The sequence below is a fragment of the Quercus suber genome, unplaced genomic scaffold (genome assembly GCF_002906115.3).
Source record: "Quercus suber isolate HL8 unplaced genomic scaffold, Cork oak 2.0 scaffold_8, whole genome shotgun sequence".
NCBI classification, from domain to species: domain Eukaryota; kingdom Viridiplantae; phylum Streptophyta; class Magnoliopsida; order Fagales; family Fagaceae; genus Quercus; species Quercus suber.
In genome coordinates, this window is record NW_027069474.1 from 2,192,408 (window position 1) to 2,214,551 (window position 22,144).

The window sequence follows — 22,144 nt, forward strand, 5'->3', positions numbered from 1 at the left end:
GAATCAATGCTTCTTAGGTGGAGTCCATGCAACTAAACTTGTATATCAAGGCAAACTCCATGAGCATCACTTAAAGCATTTAAAGGTGTTCAATACCTCCCTGGGTTAAACATCTCGAATACAGCTTTAAATACGGACAATTCCTAGTCCATTTAAAGCAAGCCTTTGTAGGGCTATGAAGCTCATCATTATAGTCTGCTTTAGTTCCCAATCAGTGTATATAAAGTTAAGTCTTACCTTATATCATGAAATATTATCCTTCTACGGCGTGGGAACAGGTAGAAATAAAGACCATTCGTGCAGGAAATTGTACAAGTGATAAGCAAAACCACAATATCTCATGCAAATTTAGAAAGAGAAATATACACTACGATTAGAAATGTCCTCGAAAAGTTATAAAAAAAAATTTAAAAAAAAAAAGGAGAAAACAAAGAGAATTTAACTATATTAACTATTTGTTTAATTTGATCTGGAGCTTGGGCTGAGGGGCTTTGTCAGTTGCCTTAGGAGGAACATCCTTCTCCTTTGCCTTTGGATCTTCTCCAACAGGTAAGGTGGTTGAGGCTAAGGCTTGTTCAAAACTTTGAGAAGCTACTCCATCCTTAGGCCTTTCTGCTCCTTTGTCCGAGGACATGTCCTTCGCACCTTCGAGCACTTCAGGTTGCTCTTGCTGATTGAGAGGGGGAGGAACTTGAATTTGAGCTTCCTTGGTTGATTCAACAGCTGCAGAGGATGCCTCTTCTTGTTGAGCGGAGGGACCTGGGGCTCGAATGGCTAGGGGGAAATAAATGTTTTTAGGCCTTCTCAGTTCGGATGACGTCTCAACCCCGGCTCGGTTGAGAGCTTCTCCCCAGGTCAGAGCACAGTATGCTCGGCACACAACGGGCACCTCTGCCCAGAATTTTTCCTCGGTTTCAGCAACACCAACATCGTAGCCATGTTGCTCGGCTGTGTCTCTTTCTTTCTTAACCTCAGCTTTTGCTTTCTCAACCTCGGCCTTAACTTTTTCAACTTGATCTCTAAGTCTCTGGGCTTCCTCCAATTGTTTCTACAGAGATGATATCTGTTCCTTGGAGGTTGCCAACTGGGCGTTAGCGTCGTGTAAAAGTTTCCTCTGGTCCTCAGCTTGCCTTTGGGTGTTCTCCAAGGCAGAGTCAGCACTCTTTCGAGCATGTTCTTCCTCGGCCAGCTTTTTCCTCAATTTTTCAGCAGTTTGCTCAGCAATGGTGAGCGTATGCACAACTGTTGCCCGCTTTTTTCTCTCGTCGTCTATTTGCTGGTAGCAGGCGTTGGTTATCTCCTCCAACCTGAAAGTGGCTTGAATGGCCTAGAATAAAAGAGTTAGAGATACAATATCTACAGGTGTTTGCACAACGTTCATAAAAGAAAAAATAATAATAACAATAGTAATGATAAGAGTATCATACCATGCCCAGATATCTTTTCGTATTCTGGATGACCTCATTCCTCTTGAGGCCTCTCAACTCGGCCATATCCTTGGGAAGAAAGAGGGTTTCCTCTAAGGCCGAGGCGACGCGACATCCAATTCCATCGATGAAATCCCTAAGTGAGGCATCTTCCCTCAGAGACTCCCCACCGAGCATAGGTGCGAGGAGCCAAGTCTCGGGTTCTGAGGACTGAATGGTTGCCCTTTCCACCACACGTTGAGATCCATGGGTAACCTTTTGCTGCTTTGCAACTCGTTGGACCTCATCCTCACGAGGTGGGCAAGATCTCCCAGGCTCTATCACCTCTTTGTCTTTGGGCTCTCTCCTCCTCTTTGGGTCATTAGATTCGGTTCCATGTGGTTGGGATGGCTGACGAGGAGGAGGAGGGGGGAGGTTGGGCTGAATTGACTTCCCCGGCGCCTCCCTTCTAGGCTGGCTTTCGATCACATCCAGTAAGCTCCTCTGGCTCTTCCTTTGGATGCCCATTTCTTCAGAAGTCACCTCGGGAGATTGAGGTTGGTTGAAAACTTCAAACTCGTCTGTAGAATCCAACAGTTCTACAACTCCCTCTGAAGTTTGTTCTTCTTCTTCTTCTTGTTCTTCTTCTTCTTCCTCTTCTTCCTCTTCTACCTTCACTTCCCGAGGAACGAAGCATGATGATGAAGCTCCTACGGAGGAAATGGCCTCGGATGACGGCTCAGTGAAAGGAACGCCTTCAGGAATCGGAGCACCCTCAGGAACAATAAATCCCTTAAAAGCTACACTGATACGGTGAAGCTGAGGATCTTTGGCCCTTATCACACACTTGGGAGCTTGAAACGCCTTGGAAATTGGCTTATATTGAAGGATTATGTGGGCTGCTCTCAGTTGACCGTCCGATGGGTTTATGTAAACCTCGGACCGCAGGATTCTATCTAAACTTTCCCTATTAACCAATCCGAACTGAGGTTTGGTAGCACGCCTGTCTGCAAAATCATTACAATAGAAAAAAAAAACTGTCAGAAATAGAGGTAACTCAAACTAAAGAACACAATCCAATTTATAGGAGCTTATAACCCAAAAACCCCACCTGGTGTTCCCTCTTTGGTCGGACAGGGTAAACCATCATGCCATTCCCCAGAAAAAATAAGGAAATCGTCTTTTAGGCCCTTATTCGATGTGGGGAGACACTGAATCAACCTTACTTCAGGGAACGTAGATTTCAAATAGTATCCCTAACCCTTCAGATGATTGAGATTATACACCCAGTTCACATCGTGATGAGTCAGACCTAGATTCAGCTTTGCGTTTAGTACTTCTATACTTCCTAACACCCTGAACATGTTCGAGGCGCATTGTGTGGGAGACAACCTAAAGAACCTAAGATAACTTCTAGTAAGGCTACCCATAGGGATAGTCATCCCTCCCTCTATAAAGGCGATCATTGGGATGACCACTTTTCCTGTTTGCCTATCGTTTAACCACGTTTCTGTGGAGGCATACCTCATACCCACTGTTGGGGGAATCCTATACTTAACTCTAAACGTCTCTATATCCTCCTCGGACTCAACTAGATGCTTGAACCTACCCATTTCCTAAAAGTTGCGAAGAAAAACTAGCGAAGAAGATTGAAGGCTAAGGAGGGTGAAGGAAACTTATAGGTTTGGAAAATGAGCTCCTCGGACAGACTCTTAGTATTTATGAGGTCGTGGAGTGATGAAAGAGAGAGAGGCAGGTGCAATGAATATGCGTTGAGACGATGCGATTTTTGTAATTGAAAAGAGAGTTGATTTGAAAAACTCTTTATAGTGGTGCAAAAATTGTAAACAGGAAAAACCCCGCTCATAAATATTGAGAGCCTTCCACCGTCAGATTCCCATCTTGCCGTTGAACGTGAGGGACAGAGAAGCTGCCATCATTTAATGATGGCGTGTTCCTAGCGCCCAAGCGTCAGGAGCGTGACTTTGGCAGATAGAAAGACACTCTGAAGGTTAAAAAAGTTCACAAAAGAAATGAGGAAAGGATATCAAAATCTCCTTTTTTTCGAGATGACAAAAAATGAGATTTTGAGGGGCTATTGTGGGGCCAGTTATCTAAAAGGATATAGGAACCATAGGAAATGAGCTTGGGGCCCAACGGCCCAGTCCGAGGACATTCACTTGTCCGAAGATGATTAAAGAAATGAATCATGGGACCAGTCTAAGAAAAAGGGATGGAGGTCATGAGCAGTGGCCCAAACCGTGTCCGAGGATAAGACTCATCTCGGATACCATGGTCCGAGGTAGATATAACTATTTGACTATTCAGGGCACCCCACAAAGTTACATTAGAACTGAATGGTGAACGTGGAACAAGGGAAGAACCGGGGGAGATAACAAATATCTTCTGAAGCTGCCACCTCCACATTAAATACTTCCCAACTAACTCACTGGCCGCATTAATGTGGAGGTGATACCTGAACAGTAATCAAGCAGCCTTATGACAACTAAGTGAAGGTCCTAGGAGGTGCTGGATGGGACAGAAAGGAGTCATAAGAACAGAGCCTACACGTGTACGGTGAAAAGGGGGTGAGGAACGAAGTATATAAGAAGAAAGTGGGTGACATTAGGAGGGACTTTTTGGAGGAAAAACGGAAGGAGAGGGAGAAGAACAAGAAAACTCAGAAAGATACCCCCTAAAACCTAGCCGAGGAGAGTTTTTATCATACAGTTAGCTTAAAGTGTCTTTGCCTGCACTATAACCATGACATTTTCTATCAAGTAGAACTAGTTCTTGCACCCACGCTCTAAAAATTTATTGTTTGGGCTTGTTGGGCTAGAAACTCATCTTTTTTTTTAGTCCAATCCAAATTGAGTCCCTACATATATATATATATATATATATGATTGATATACATAACTTATATTGATGACAAAAAGTAAGCATATTAAGCTTGAACAAACATATCTTAGGCTAAGAACCACAAATACTTTATTTTGGGTGTTGTATATGGATCATGTCATATTAGTGTCATATCAACTGTTTAATATTATAATTTTTTATAAATTACTCATGTTACCGTTTCATAACCGCGTTGGTGTTCGTTATTCTTAGGAATCCTCCTAGTTTCATTCCCATTTTAAGGTTGCACAATTTTTTTCCCAGATAACATATCTCTTCTAAAACTTCTTATTATTTATTAATATTATTATATTAACCATAATTATCGATAAGTCTTTTTCAAATGCATTATTTTTCCTTTTGAAATCTTGCAGTAAACGTGATAAAAAAGAGAAGGATTTAAAGAGTCATGAAGTAAACATCATAAAACTTTTCGTGTGGATGCATCCAATTCCAAATGGATAATAATCTCTAATAATAAGAGTGTTAGGTAACGACAATTCAGAATCTTTGTGCTGCTAAACTCTTCCTTTAAGCCCTCTATTGTCAGAGAAGAACTTTAAAATGTTAACGAGAAGTGAAAAATTATTAGTTTTTTTGTCAAACTTCAGCTAACTTTATTGACCATGAGGTGACTATTATCTATTTAATTATGGCTTTGTTTGAAGTATTCTTTCTTAGCTATGAATTGCCAAGCTTCCTTGTAGGTTAAGTTTTGTCTCCATGTCAGACTTTAAGAATTTTGCCAAGCTGTGGTTTGAAACCGCGTGTTATGTCAGCCTTTGGCCAAACAGATTGGACTTCAAATCTTGATCTGTTATTACACTTTTTATTATTGTTAATAACTAGTTGAATGTGTGTGGGTATGGGTTGCGTGCTTTTGGTCATGAGTTTATAAAATATATAATTTTATTGAGAAATAATGATTAGATTGCACAAAAAGCCGTGTATAAAAAAAAACTGTTAAATATAAAGTTAATTATAAATTTATTGTTAAAAACAATACATGTATGTGTAGTAATTGGACAGGGGGACACGACTTGTGTCCAGTGTATAGAGCACCGGACACGTTGAGATGCGGACATGTATTTAATATAATTAATGTACTGAACACAATCTTAATCCTTAAATATAGTATCCACTTCTTTTTTTTTTTTGGATAGTTCCATAGTTGAGTATGAAGACATTTTTCACATTTTAAACATATTTCCACACATTTTTTCCATCCACACGTATATCAAAAATACTCAAACAATATTACTTAAACTCCTCTACCAAATACTCCCTTAAATTTCTAGATGTTTACATTTAAAACACTATAAGATGTTAATCAGTTTAGCTATAAGGCTCTTGACATTTTCGCGATATACACTTAACACAAGCCTGACTTTTAGACTCAACTCTATATAGATTATAAATAGATAAATAAACATACAGATATCTTAAGTGACCTTCCATCATATGAAAGATTGATATTGATAGAAAATGAAAGCAAACTAAATAATAAGAAAGCAATTATCAACAAAAAGAATCTTGCAAGGAATTCAGTATTGAAAAACAAATCACATAAACTTTCAAGAAAATAATAAAATAAACCGAAATAAAATCTTTTTAATAATAGTGTTGAAAACAATTGGATAAGACTTAAGAGTTGGGGAATTATAGATAAGTCATAATTGGTTGATATTTATCAGAATTTAAATTCTATGATCCGAACTGATTATAAAACTCTTATCCAATTATCTATTTCACATCAAATTAATTAAACACAATCACAAACTAATCCAATAAGTGTGCATTTTTAATATTATACTGTATATTAAAGAAGGTATACTTATGTAATTTCTTGTCAATGTCATGCAATTTAACAATGTTTAATTTGTTTAATATTTTCAAATTTCCACGCTCGAATTACGAGTTCTTTAAGTTCTTAAGACATACATCCAATTTTGTATAAATAAATAAAAAAAAATTAAGTAGATAAAACATGAAATTATAGATAATATAGTTATTGATCTCTCATTATCTTAATGTTTTGTAACTATAGAGGGTATAAAGAGAATATAATCCAACGATGTTTTTGTTGAAAAACATGTATTGATAAAAATATTTCACTAATTTCATTAAAAGTGACAATAATTTAAAAGAAAATATACTATAATTTTTTGAGACTTTGGTGATAGAGCTTCTGTTAATAACTTAATAAGGACATATAACTGAAACGATTTAAAAAAATCATGGTTTCAAGTGGAATTTTTTAAAAATTAGGGAAAAAGAAAGAAAGAACACGATGAGTTATTCATATTATCCAAAAACACTATGTTTGAGACACAGAGAAATTGAAGCCGAACTCCACATAAAGTATTCATAAATAAAATTTTCAGCTTCGTCAAAGGTAGCTCTTTCCCCTCGAAACATATATTTCTCTCTCCATATGAACCACAACAAATATAGCAGTATAGCCTTCCATATTTGATATTCACTATTATTTCTCTTTGCCAAATATCCACTGTTAAATTAGACATTCCCTAACTAACAAATAAGCAAAAGACTAATGACCACATTTCTCTAGTTATATTGCAATGAAGGAACAAATGTGCAACTCACACCCCATGTTTCTTACATATACAAGTTATACAAAACAATCCATGAAAGTTATCCCCTCTTCTTGAGATTGTCTTTAGTTAAAATTTTCCCCAAAGCAATGAGACATAAGAAGAAATCCATATCCTCAGCGGTACTGTACAAATGTTTTGTCGCTCGATACCATTAAATATTAAGTGTGAGGAGGATAAAGTTCCCATAGAGCAACAGTTGTGTCTTCCGATGCAGAGGCCATTAGCTTACAATCAGTTGAGAATGAAACCGCGTTACACTGTAAAAAGGAAAAGTGATGCATTTTTATAAGGGTGATCACAACAATGAACTAGTCAACGGTACAAAACTGACGAGAGGAAAGAATTACAGGTGAACTAATCACATTCTGTAGGAGTAGAATGCCACTATGCCACCTCGCCGGCAGGAGGTGGGGTGGCAGGGTTTAATAGAATTATCTTTTTCCATTTCCGTTTATTTTCACCCATATAATCATGGAGTACGTAAAAAAAGCTTCTGCACCTAGGGCCATCATATCAGAAACAATGTGCCAATGATAAATTAACCAAGCAGCAAGGTGGGATGCTTGTGTTGGCCTTAAATTTTAAGCTAAAAAGCCTTTATTTTTTCTTTTGGTTAAGGTAAGATGAGGGACTTTGCCCTAGGTGGGCTTTGAACCCAAGCTCATCCCCATGGTAGGAGTCAGACATGCCACCGGGCCAAGAGGCTTTTGACCTAAAAATCCCTTGTGCCTAATTTATTAGGTGATTGGTCCAAGCAAGGTTGGTGGCAGATAGACAGCCTATGTAGAACTTGTCAAGTACGAATACAGATTTGTCAGGAAGAGAGAAGCTCCACTTGGAAATTAGCTCATAAACTAGAAAAGGGAAAATAAAAAAGAAAACTGACTTTTCAAGAACTTCTACCAACTAATCAGTATATCTGGAATTAAAAGTAATTCAACCAAGTTTCCATTAAATTGAAAACCTATATAAGAAAGAGGCACACACTCACGTACCCGGTGGGTCATGAACCCACAACCTCACTATCCACCTGTATTTATAAAAAGGGGAAGTTCCATTTAACTAGAGCTTGTTGGCCCTGATATAAAAGGATGAAATTTAAAACAACATCCAAATCATAAAATTATGCATTTTCCATCAAAGCCCTGAATATCAAGAAATAAAATACAAGCCACAACAACTGATTTAAACTTTCTAATAAGAAAATAGAGATACGAAGTTCAAAATGTTAAGGAAAAAAATAATAATATTGTATATGTTATAATACAAATATGAAATGACATACCGTAGCATGGTGATACTTCAATATTGCTAGAGCATTTCCTTTGCGGTAATTATATATCCTTACTCTACAAACAAGTGAACAGAGACCACTTTAAAAGCCTACATTATATAATGTCAAGACAAAATAACTAAAGATATCTTTTGATAAATGAATTGCATAATACAAAAATCACATTCTCAGTTTGATAGCAAAACAAATGAAGAAATGCAAAAAAATGTGAATATGAAAAATATAATTTTTTTGTTCTTTTAACTACTCAATAATGGACCTGTACTGAGCCAACTCCTGTTTTAGGCTCCAAATTGGGATTATTGTTTTCTGGGTTTTCAAAGGCTTATGCAAATTTTCATGGTTTGAGCTAGATCACTTAAATAGATGAATATTTCTCAAAAAGAAGTTTGTTCCATTTCATTGACAAAGTTTTTAGACAATTTATGAGAATCCCATCATCCACATAGTCAAAGTTTTCATGGTGAAACCCTGCATATCTACTCACAAGAAGATTACAGCAGCAAGTTATGCTTTATGTCTAGTGACTGGAATTCCTTAAAACTGGGAGGACCAGGTAAGTTGGGGAACAAAATACTTGAAAGGATCAAGTCCAAGAGTCATTCTTTGCAAACGGTCTTGGTGGGCAACAATTTACCCCTTGTGGATTCAAAGAAATAACAGAATCTATGGTGGCAAGGTTGAGACAGGAGAAAATCCTTAAGTATATCAAAAGAGATATAAGAGGAAGAATGAAGGAAAGCAGCGGGACAACTCCATCCTTAAAAAAAAAATTCTTTTGTGCAAATTGGGGTATACTTAGATGAATTTGTATGTTTTATCACTTGATGTAAGGGATGGGCTGGGCTCTGGAAGTTGTTCAGTAGTGCAGTATGTGAACTTGTGTCTGTAGTTGAGTTTGTTTAGACACTTCACTTGTGTTCCATTGGTTTGGATTTGCTGGCTTCCAGCCTTGGAGCTAGCTTAGTCAGGGGTTGTAAACTTTGTTCTTTGTTCAATGAAATACTGAATTATAAAAAAATAAAATAAATTAAAGATTTCAAAATTCGCTGTCAAAAGCAGATTTTGAGGAACCCTTCTAGGGACTCAGTTGAGATTAAAAACAAATCAAAATTCATCAAACTAACCAAAGAAGAAATATATCCATTGTCGAGAGCATAAAAAATTAAATATTTAGATAGTAATGAAAAATATGATTGTTCAATAATCTAGACAGTCAACTGAATTGATGAAAACCATTTCTTATTGGATGAAAAATGCCCCACAACTAATTTGCTAGCATAACCCATTAAAATGAGAAGGAAGAGAATTTCACATAGGTAACCCCTTCAGTGACTGCGACTCTATATGCAACAAATTATTATTAACATATTAGCTGATATTTGTGTGAGAACTGACTAGTATTCATATTTTACAGTAGAGTAACTGAAACTATGCAAGCATTGTACATGAAAATCCTATATCTTTCAGGGAAAAAAAATTGTTAGTAACCTGTGGTCCCAGCCAGCAGTAGCAGCAATTTTGCAATCTGGTCTAATTGAGGTGCCTGCTATTCCAGGTCGTTCCAAATTAATTTCTTTCTTGACCACACAAGAACCCTACATTATACAAGGCATGACATGACATAAGAACAGTTATTTCAAATAGCAGGAGGCTGGAGGCAGCAAAAAGGTAAATCATCATTAAATATAAATATATATCCACAAAGTCACCAAAATGAAATGGATTAGAAAGCTGCTAGAGAAACAGAAAATAATGGAACATTAAACTGGTGACGTTTGCATTATCCAAACCAGATATGATCTCAAACAACTCACTAGTTATTTTCTGCTAGTTGATTATTTTGCAGCCACTGTTTGATATGATTGTTATCATTCCCAATAGATGTTTGAATTTTAAATCAGCTTATTTAAAGTTTACCAGCTATTAATGATGTAGAACTCTATGTACAACACAAAAACATTTTACACCATTTATCTTTCAAGCTTAGAACTAAGTTGAAAACTGACGGAAGTTCTACCAATTTAACATTCTATACTGACAAATTAAATACCCTCAAGGTCCAAGATCATAATCCAAATATGAGCACCAGACAGTGTAATGGAAAAGGAGGGAAAATTTAAAAAGAAGAAAGGAGTAAGAGAGTGGTATAGAAAAAGAACAGCTTAATTAAATGGTGTCAAGATACAGGGGACTAATGGTCCATTTAGATTGAGGGGGAGGGAGAGGGAGTTAAGTAGAGTTGGTCCAAAATTAGCCTATTTTTAGCTAACTTTACTTTACTCTCCCTTCCTCCCCTCTCAATCCAAACAGGCCATACTAGGTGAAGAGGAGAGAGGAGGGAGGGAAAGAGGGATACACTCTTTAAAACTAACATAACATTGGTAACTGTATCATGACAAACCCAACAAGATCAATTAACTATTGAAGAAAAACATGGTCAAGATTCTCTAAAATCAGCAGTTTCTTTGCGCTAAGAATGGATAATTCTTGGTGTTTGCTGGAATTCTGACTTGGGAATAATTTGACCGATTGCCTACCCCTTCATTAGGATTAGTAAGATGGGGAAAAGCAAAAGAGGAAGAAGAACGTTTTAGAATGGGTTCCCTTACTCAAAACTAAGGGGGATTATTTAAAATCCCCCGAAGCAATAGGACAAGTCATGGTGATCAATGGGGAAGGCGCATTGCCCTCGATCTCAATCAATAATTCACCTGAAGAGCCACAAAACAAAAGGAGAACATACTTTGGAATACTTGGAGTAGAGGGAAATGATGTCAAGTAGATCAGAAGAAGCCCTAAGAATCAAACAAGGAATTCATGAATGCAATGAAGAAAGCCAAGATCAGTGCTGGGCCATCCAGTCAAGTACCCAAATTCCAATTATCAATCATAGATGAGCCTCCTCTACAGATGCAGAGAACTCTTGCACCTTATTTCATGAATGGGCAATCCAAGAGGCCTCTAAAGCGATTTTCTTGTGAACGTAGTTTTGATGATGTTGATTTGAGCGCCCAGAGTTCCAATTCTTGAGTAAGAATGGTATCCAAATCACGCAGAAGCTGTTTCTCTAATTCAATTAAGGAGGCAATCAGTCTAATAGCCATCTCCTTTTGAATACCGCGAAGTCTCGCCATTAATCTTCTTTTCTTACCAAAGACATTTCCAAAATTATTTTTGTTTCAGCTCACTGCATCTTTTTCAAAGTTGGAGATAGCTTCCCTCAGATGATTCGAACGATCCCAAGCCTGCGACACTACCCTAGGCAAGTCAAGATCAGTGATCCAACAACTTTGAAATCTAAAAGACCTTGGAAGCTGAATGGAGTTTCTAGGGTTTGTTTCAAGGAGGACCGGACAGTGGTCAGAATGACACCATGTGAGATGAGTAACTCTAGCTTCTGGGAAGATCGTGCACCATTTCAGGTTCACGAAGAACCTATCAATCCTTTCTTGGATTAGAGCATTTAGCTCTCTTTTATTCGTCCAAGTAAACCGCAGCCCGAAAAACCCAAATCAATCATGTTACATCTATCCAGGCAGTCCTTCAAATCTAGGGATCTGTTAATGCTAACCGCCCCTCCCCCAAACTTATCACTCTCCGCAAGGGGTTCGTTGAAATCCCCAGCAATAACCCAAGGCAACCTATGAAGCTTAGCAACTTTGATTAATTTTCCCACAGAATGCGCCTTTCGACCAACCTGGGACTAGCATATATGGCAGAAAATAACCAGACAAGTTCAAGAGAACATACCTTCATGGCAACATGAATTTCTTGTTCCGTTTTTGATAGAAAAGTCACATCCACTTTGCCTGCATCCCAGAGAAACCATAAGCCACCCGCATAACCAATTGTGTCTGTGTGGAAGGTGCCATCAAAAGGGAGCTTATCTATAATGTCCTTGGCTTTTACCCCTCCTACCTTAGTCTCCATAACCACAAAAATTGCTGGATTGTGGTTTTGAACAAGCTCTCTAACATGATCCTAAAATTCGGGCTTCAGGGCGGCCCTGCAGTTCCAAAAAACAATATTAATGATGAGAGACAGGTCTGGGGTCATGCGCTCTTCAGCACAAAGGAGGAGCTTCTCCTCCACCATCAAAATCCATCCCATCTGTTTCACTCGACCTCTTGTCTGACCCTTCCTTAGAATGGGAATCAAATAAAGCCAAAGAATTCCCATCTCCATCTCTATAGAAATCGGCTAAGTTAACATCTCCTTGATGAACTGGAGCACTTAGAGTATCGTCATGATGTGTCGGTTGCCCATGAAGCATGAATTGATCAGTTTCAGTGTTAAGATCCGTCTCTCTGTAAGTATCACCCTCAGATCTACTTCGCACCATTGAGGAATCGCAGAAACCTGGGGGAAGGTCCTCCATATTAGCTTGCTCTCCACCTCCGATTTCAGCATGTCGGCGAAGACTATCCACCACAGTTTCAGTACCCGATCCATTAGGTAAATCACTCCAACCCCTTTCGTCGACAAACTCTGGCGTGGCCGAACTTGTGAATTGGAACTGCCGTTCTGCATCTAGTATAAGGTTGTTATTAGTGGAGGCGTTCTCGGTTTGGTTCTGGTAGTCAAATGTAGGTATCTGACTTGAGTTTCTAGTGCCTTCACGGGTAAGAGCCTTGGTTCTCGAAATGCCTTTTTTACCCTTTACGTTAGTAGATGGGCCTGAAGCGGTGCGGCCTTTAATGGATGGCCCAGTAGCATTACTTACATCCAAGGCTGGCCCAATTGAGATACTTTTCAACTCATTCCTTATCTTCAAGACCAACTTAGCCTGGCTCAAGGAGAATTTCCTTTTACTGGTGCGAAGAGATTCATTCTCACCACCCAAGGGAGATCTTGGTGGGGTCAAACCACGACGTGCGGACTTAGTAGGTTGCCTCAAGGAGTTATGGTCAGAGGTGGGACCAATCCTTTTTGAGTTTTTGGCATTTTTCCTACACGTCATTACCATCCAAGGCCCAAAGACGTCCTCTTGTCCTTTTCCTTGATCGTGCTGGTGCACATTTGTAGTGTCAGGGTCATGCATCTCATGTTGGTCCTGTAGATCGTTTTGCTACTCCAATCCCTCGCTCGATGGTGGTGAAGCAGGTCTGATAGTGTACGGGCATTGTTCTCTGCGGTGGCCAACCCTGCCACAGGAGAAGCAAAGTTTGTGGATCCCTTCATAGACTACCTCTTGCTCTCTGCCCCCAATAATGATGGAGGTTATAAGAGGTTTGTTGACATTAACCTGTACATAAAACCTTGCATACCGCCCCCGCGCTTCTTCTGCCGTATGAGTATCAATCCTGAGAACGTTTCCTATCGCATTCCCAATCTGCTTAAGGATTGTTGGTTCGTAGTACTCTATGGGCAGCTCGTTAATATGCACCCATATTGCTATAAAAGCAGTGTCTGCCATGGATGGTTTAAAATTAGGCTCCCAAGGCCTTACCGACAGAAAGTTTTCTCCGATGAACCAAGGTCCTTTGTCAAGCACCCTGTCATAGTCCTCCAGGAGTGAAAAGCGAGCCAAAAAGAACTCCTTTCCTAAATCCACAAGTCGGTTGCCACATGGTGAGTAGCCTGGTCTGTAGGAAACTATACCTCTCTAATCTTCCATACACCTTAATGATTAGTGCTTTGGACCATGGTGCTCGAATGCGCTGCTTGTCTTCCTTAGACAGCTTAACCACTGCTAGCCCCTCGCGGAGATCCGCCATTTCATGCTGTTCTCTCGGCCATGGTTAATGATTGCAGACAACTAGCATCCAGAATTCCTCGGATCAGATTTAGCCACTGCTTTAGGGAAGCAAACAGATGCGCAGACCACCTTGCCAAAACAAGGACCCGTCAACAAGTAGGAATTACTATGTATGATAGTCCACCTACGGACTTAAAACATCTTTTTGATTTTGATGCTTCTGGATTGTATTTAAGCAGGCGCTGTCTTGAGACTATTGGTTTTTGTTAGTTTTAATATAATTCCCTTTTACCACCAAAAAAAAAAAGTTTTGATGATGTGATTGACGGTAGTAGTTGCACTGGGTGGAACATCTCCCAAACCTGAGATCTAATGAATGAAATAATGTAGCTTGGTTTTGAATTCATAACCTTTGTTAACTGATAGGGGGAATTTAGCAGCTAAAGCAAAATGGAACATAAAAGATGAAGATGCAATACAAATGGTTATCAATAACCAGCATGGGCCCATCAAGGGAGCGATGGTACTAAGAGATTTCCAAACATTCCCTCAACTGTTACCTTTTCTTTATTGGTAAGAGATGTAGATTGAAAACAAGTATGATGAATTTATGAACAAGTGTGTTTACCATGGAATGATCCAAACTATACATCACGATTTTGTCATCTGCAGCTCCTGAGATACCCCCACTACACGATTCATCAATAGATATGCTAAAAACTGTATACATGATACCAAATGGTTCACAATTTGCTTTCAAGGGGAAAAAAAATAGGAAGAATATGTTGGTTATCTCTAAATACAGGATCCCATACCTGGCTCTGAATGGAACTTTACAGAAGTTAGAGGAACTCCCGAATGCCGTATGTCCCACCAAAGCATGGAACCATCTTCGTAACTGCCACGACACACCTTATAGAGTTGCTAAACTGATAAAATGCTTAGCTGCATTCATAATAGAAGATGAATAATAAAGCTAAAAAGGATATACCCAGCCAAGACATTTAGGAATCCTTGTGATTTGGATGGTAAAAATGCTTGAACTACCATGCACATCCCTTCCAAGTAATAATTGTCACATGTCAAAGTGTAGCATTTGAACAGAAGGGGGGAGAGAGATAGAGAGACAGAGAGGTTCTTTACTGAAGAATAAAGGGCCAAGTGATGGAGATCATTGCTTAGCCCAATAATTGAAGGTAATGTGTATTTACCCATGTTCCATGGAAAATGTATGAAAGGCAATATGTATTTACCCATGTGAAATGGAAAATGTATTAAATTTTACAAAGGAAAATATGAAAATTTAACGATCAAGCAAGAAACAATAAGTGAGCACACAACAGGCTTAAAGAAATATGATACTAAAAAATTGAATGAAATGATGACACAAGCTATTCCAAACTGTCCTAACACTGCAGGAACAATGTTATCAAAGTAGAAGAATTTTGCTTAAAAACATCCTTACTTCATTTTTTAAGTGCAGATTAATTCCTATCCCCCCCTCATGTCAAAGTGAAGCATTTGAAAAGAAGGGGGGGGGGGGGGAGACAGAGAGGTTCTTTACTGAAGAATAAAGGGCCAAGTGATGGAGATCATTGCTTAGCCCAATAATTAAAACAATTGAAGGCAATGTGTATTTACCCATGTTCCATGGAAAATGTATGAAAGGCAATATGTATTTACCCATGTGAAATGGAAAATGTATTAAATTTTACAAAGGAAAATATGAAAATTTAACGATCAAGCAAGAAACAATAAGTGAGCCCACAACAGGCTTAAAGAAATATGATACTAAAAAATTGAATGAAATAATGACAGAAGCTATTCCAAACTATCCTAACACCTCAGGAACTATGTGATCAAACTAGAAAAATTTTTCTTAAAAACACCTTTACTTCATTTTTTAAGTGCAGATTAATTCCCCCACCCCCACCCCCACCACCAAAAAAAAGAGTCAAGGTTCTGGAATGGCATCACTATACATAACTCTAGGCTCAATCTTCTTCAGCAAACAAAACCTCTAGAAGACCCCCACAAACGATATGTTGTATTCACGTCAAGAAATTCAGAAATATTTGTCCAGTACATTTTAAAAACCAAACTGATGAATGAATGTATATGATGGCACTGTTCAGCAAATTTAAAATATAACTTTGTGAAGCATGACGTTGCCCAAATAATAATATAAATAATACCAATAAGTTAAAAGACATAAATTCAACTCAGATACAGACCTTTCTCATTGGCAGAAACATTTGGGGAGCCACCAACACAATTTTGAGGTAGCCGTGCAAACCTTTCTGCAGTATTGAGATCCCAAATTTCAACCTTCAGATATAATCCAAATAAAAATAAGTGATAGGCACCAAAAATTATATAGATGAATAAACAAAACAATCAAAAGTTGGATATTGACCTCATGTGATTGCCCTCCGGCTATAGCCACATATTTTGGTCCTTCAGCATGCATATCTTCTGGGTAAAAATAAATTTGATTAATCCATAAATTTCAATAGTATCCTGAAGCAATAAACACCGAAACAAGTATGGAACCACCACGAAACCAATATGACAGATGAGGCAGAATGATGAAAAGCACAAATGTGTAGGATATCAAGGGATGAGCCTCTAGGGCAGCACCGCCAAGTATCAGTGCTAGGGTGAGCTCTAGCACAAATCTTCTTCTTCTTCTTTTTTTAATTAGTAAACAAAATTTCATCTCTCTTTTTTCCCTAGGGCAGCATGATACATAAAAGATAATAGCTGTTGCAGATAGGAACTTACAATTGCATCAGGGTAATTAGTATACTAACCATATCAGATTTAAAATCCAGACTAAAGTAATATTGCAACTTGAATATAGATATCTTGAACCAAACTTCAATTCTAGAACATTTATTAGTAGATGAGTTTTTGATGAGTCCTGACACCAAGGGAAAAAAGTATAAAGCAGATGCACAAATTCATCAATTTGAACAAACCTGTAACAGTGTGTGAACACTCTGGTAGACTTCCTCCAGCCTTTCCCCCACTATCTTCCAGACTTTCTGAGTCAGCAGTTTCCCTAACCTCCCTTTCGTGATAATACTTTACACCTTCAGCTTGCGGTGCACAAGCAGAAGGCTTCTTCACCAGGGAAAGCTTGCAAAAGTGATAAGTGTTTGTCTTGATTGTAAGTGAGGGATTCCTGTAAAGGGGAGAGAGAGAGAGAGAGAGAGAGAGAGAGAGAGAGAGAGGAAAAAATAAAAATAACAACGAGTTATCCAGCCTCAAGGTAATATATCACTACAAAACTCATAGCTAATACTTGCATTTAAAAATAATAAAAAAAATAAAAAAATAAAAACAACCCATAGCTAGTACTAAGAACTAATCCTTACGAGGAAAGACAAATCACACTCACAGCTAGAGGAAGTCTGATGAGACAAATGCCACAATGAAGCTTGACACACCAGCTAATCAATAAAACTCATGCAATATAATTCTGGGACCAGAGCTCAACCCAGTTTTAATGATGTATTACTGGGGATAATAAGAGCAGTAAATTCAATAAAGGAAACATATTGACTGGCAAACATCAAATAAGATCAGGCCTGCCTATGGACAAGACATGCTTTTAAAATTTCCTATAGCTCTATTTTTGGAAAGACCCAAGTCTGATGATCAGTGGCAATTATCCTTTCAACTCAGGTCATAAAGACAAGAATATGTGATGAACAGAGAAGTTTCTGTCCATTCCATGTAAACGATGACAGCCCCCCCCCAGGCGGGCACCCTCCAAGTCCTCCATAATAATTAACAAAACAACCTTACCTCACAAAATAGGTGCTAAACATGCTCTTGTAACTACTGACTTTTCTAATGCCCCGGCATTCTAAGTTGTGAGGTGCATCTAACATGTTCAGATGTTTGAAACTTTTAACAATTCTTTTATGCACAACATTCACTCATACCTACACTCTCTTAGTAGCAAAGCACATGCACAAGTTATGTTTAGAAATTCAAAATCTTGCCATAATTCATCATAATCATACTCCAATGAGAAAAAAGGCACTACAATTAGTTGCTTACCGAGACAATCCTCCGTCTTCAATATCCCAACACTTAACAGTTCCATCCCTTCCCTGGCTACATGCCAATTAAAACATTACAATAATCACAACGCTTGTATCAAAAGATAAACATTAGACAATTAGATTAAAAAAAAAAAACCAAGCAGCACCTGATAACTTTGTTTGCTCCGATCAAAGGACTGCTTGCAACACAAGTAATCCCGTGTGCCGCACTATGCACCCTACACTCAGAGTAGACAAAAAAAAAAAAAAATCAATTCCAACAAGCCAGTAACGTTTAAAACAACAACAACAACAACAAAACAAAAAACAAAATGCTGAAACGATGTGAGTACCATGCAGATGATAGTGTTCGGTGCTGGACCGTGTCCAAATTCGCAACTCACCATCCGCAGAACTGCCAAATATAAATTTCATTTATTAAAAATAAAAATTAATTAATTAATTAAGAGAATCGAATTTGATGGATGAAAATAAAATAAAATTTCAATTTATTTATTAAAAAAAAAAAAGAGAGTACCCGGTGAAGAGTAAAGGGTTGGAAAGATGAAAAGAAGCGTCCATGACAGAAGCGCGGTGTCCTCTTAGAACCGCCACGGGTTCCGGTGGGGGCCTCTTGCTCATTCTCGCTTCGACTTCCAATGAAGACGGTGTCGTATCGTTTTGAGGGTTTTAGCTGGAAATACGTTTGCAAGTTGAACGGCAATGAGTTGCCTGAAATGGGTACCGGAATTTGTTCGATGGCTATAAACCCTAACGAGGCTGGAATGTTCCGCGCCGGATGGGGGGTTTTTGGGCCGTTGGGGCTTTTAATAGTTTTTAAATTTTTTATTTTATATATATATAATAATTTTTTTTTTTTTAGAGAAACAAATAATAATAATAAGAAGTTAGAAAAAGGGGTTTGACTAATATTATGTATGTATTATTTTATTTTTCTTTTTTAACAGGTTAGAGAAGAGGTTCAATATTTGATAAGTTACAATTAAACCTTTTTTTTTTTTTTTTTTTACTCGTTAGAATCTATATATATATATATATATATTAAGAGTAATATTATAGTTACAAATTATTTTACAACATTTTATAAACTATTGATGTTATAAATTCTTGTTAATTTTCATATAAGTCCACCACTAACATTATATTTATATTTATTAATGATTATTTGAAAATTACTAAAACCATATCAGCAGTTTGTAAAAATGTTGTAAAATAGTTTGTGTCTGTAACATTATTCATATATTAATAGGTAAGACTTAGAGAAAATTCAATTAGATTCTTCAATTTAAGTCTAATTTTATGTCATGTGTCTTAAATTATTTATTTTTAGAGAGAGTTTTATTTCTTAATTTTTGAGTCAAATGTGAGATCGCAACATAAGTATCCATCAAAGTGAGTTATTACTTACAAAAACCAAAAAGTTTAGAATTAATGAATATAAAAAATTTTAAAAAATAAAAATAAAAATTTACAATTTACATTTTCTACCAATAATATTCTTACAATACTTTTTAAATAGTTAAAAAAATGATTATCAATAATATTTAAATTATATATGTAAGAATTATATAATACACCTTAATATATATATTTTAAGTATATTTATACATATTAATGGAGTTAGAAGCTAGTATAAATAGTTAGTATAGGTTTCAGTTACTTCAATTAGTAACAAAGTCTTCCACGGCTATAGATTGAAATTTTATAATATTTATATTTAAAAGAAATTAAAAAATTTGGTGCTATTATCGTGCAGTGTCATATGACCGTTCTAGTGGGCAACTACCAGCTTTGTGGCAGAGCTATGGGGCCTTAGAGATGGTCTTTCTTTATACTATAATCTCAATTTTCCTTCCCTCGTTGTTGAGCTTGATGCCAAAGCAATAGTTGATATTTTTCAGAACTCAAACTATGAGAATAACATAATTTCTCCAATCTTGGATGACTGCAAACAGCTGATGGCACTGTTCCAGCAAGTTCAAGTCAAGCACTGCTATCGTCAAGTTAATCGCTGTGCAGACATGCTAGCTAGGCTAGGGACTGTGCAGGTTTTAAACTTTGTTAGTTTTGATAGCCCACCTGAGGATATTAGGTGTTTTTTGGATGAGGATTGTAATGGCAGATTCTTTAATAGAATCTGCAATGATCTTGTTATTCCCTTTTAGTTGTTAATGAAATCGTCTTTCTACCTAAAAAAAAAAAATTCAATCCGATCCCGACCAAAATTGTCCGGTCCAAATTGACTCGATTATATACGGTTGATCCCAAATAAAGCTTAGGTCTTATAATTGAAACCATACCATGTTTGGTTTTATTATAAGACTTCCATTAAGAAAACACGATACAATCAAACAACCCGAATAGTTTATTATATATGTAAACCTTTTTATGTGTCTCTAAATGATTGGCCCTTTATATTTCTCACTTCTCCATGGCTGACACATACACTTATTTTTGTATTTCTCGTTGAAATCAAATGGTAAACAAACTTAAACTTATCCTTTTATCTCTCTTTCTTCTCTTCATACTGGTGATCTTTGTTTATGTAATTTGTTCGTGGTGTTATTATAACAGTTGGTCAAGAGTAAATTGGGTGTGGTGGTGGAGTAAGGTTTGGAGCAATGCGGTGACTTAGCCACGTTTGTTTAGGGTTTTTTCCTGTCTTTGGTTGCATATTTGAACTGTAGTGTGGTCAGTGGCCAATCCAACCGAACCTGCTAGTCAATCTAAAGGTAAATGGTGGACAAAGACTTGTAGATTGCCGACCAATAATGGACGATGTCTTCCAACATCTGATGAGATCAAGTTGAGTCACAGGTTGATCCATAACCTGAGCCCAACTAACTCATGAATACCCATACTTCTCAAAACAAATCAAGATTGCCACCCTTTGTTATCAATCAAATAACTATGGTGCGGTGTGGATAACCACTAAAATAACTAAGTTCTATCTATATAATTTCATCTCTAGATATAAACATAAGAAGTTCAAATTGCATATCCAACTATGGCAAAACCTTTTATTATTCTATGGGCCTTATAATTAGCTAAACTTGAAAAGTTGCAGCACATTACTATGGAAGATGATGCTAAAGCTTGTTTCGATGCTTTCAAATGCGAATATGACTATGTGGTTCTCTCTCTCCCTCAGTCTGTAAGGCTTGGAGAATCTTACAATGTGTATAGAAGTTTGGAGCATGAGGAAAGTATAGAGTACCAGGGCCTCGAAAAGGGTGGGGAATTCCCTTTTGTTTAAATGTTTTTAAAAACTAAGTGTGGGCAGAATGATAAATGTGGGTACCATAGGAGTGTTTCACACGTCCTAGGCCTGCTAGGCGTGCTTGGCATTCACCTAGGCATGCTTGGCAACCACCTAGGCCGTCCTCGGATGGCCTTGCATTCACCTTAGCATGCTTGGAAACCACCTAGGACGGTGTCCTAGGAGTCCCACATCGAAGGAAAACCCCCCCACTTGCTGCCTTATAAGTTTTGAAGCGAAGGAAGTAGTGTACCATTAGTTTATAGTTATTCGCTTCAAAGCTTATAAGGCAGCAAGTTCGGGGGGGGGGGTTTCCTTCGATGTGGGACTCCTAGGACACCGTCCTAGGTGGTTTCCAAGCATGCCGAGGTGAATGCAAGGCCATCCGAGGACAGCCTAGGTGGTTACCAAGCATGCCTAGGTGAATGCCAAGCACGTCTAGCAAGCCTAGGACATGTGAAGCACTCCTATGGTACCCACAATAAATATTCATTATCTTTGTTTGAATGTTTTAAAAATTAAATTAGAATTGAGAGGAGATGAGAAGACATCATATACAACAATAACAACATAAACCAAGCCTTAGTAAAGGTTGGCCATATGTATGTATTTTTTATTTGCCAATCTAGTTTACTTGAATTCATACTCTTTATTACTTTCATAATGGACATGTCATTTTTTACTACTTATATTAATGTTGTTTTTGGAATTCTTCTATTGTTCCCTTAGCTTGAATCATCTCATTGTTTCACATTTGTGCATTAATTACTCACCTCTAAACATGAGCAAACCATTTCAAACGACTCTTCCTCATTTTTCCATCAATAGAGCTACCCCATCTTTAAGTGAATTGACTCATTTTAAATCACAACCTTCCTAATATTTTTTT

General features: G+C 37.5%; 1 protein-coding gene across 1 annotated transcript; it reads right to left on the reverse strand.

Annotated features, from left to right (window-relative positions):
* Positions 1 to 6,643: 6,643 nt before the first annotated feature.
* On the reverse strand, positions 6,644 to 18,811 carry LOC112022609 (protein DECREASED SIZE EXCLUSION LIMIT 1-like). Its single transcript, XM_065775689.1, is given in 14 exon segments — positions 6,644 to 7,182; positions 8,211 to 8,274; positions 9,711 to 9,817; positions 14,549 to 14,640; positions 14,736 to 14,818; positions 14,912 to 14,978; positions 16,155 to 16,248; positions 16,337 to 16,395; positions 16,902 to 17,107; positions 17,992 to 18,048; positions 18,143 to 18,214; positions 18,329 to 18,362; positions 18,365 to 18,390; positions 18,514 to 18,811. Coding segments are annotated over 14 exon segments (1,164 nt in total). The 5' UTR covers positions 18,618 to 18,811; the 3' UTR covers positions 6,644 to 7,083.
* Positions 18,812 to 22,144: the final 3,333 nt, after the last annotated feature.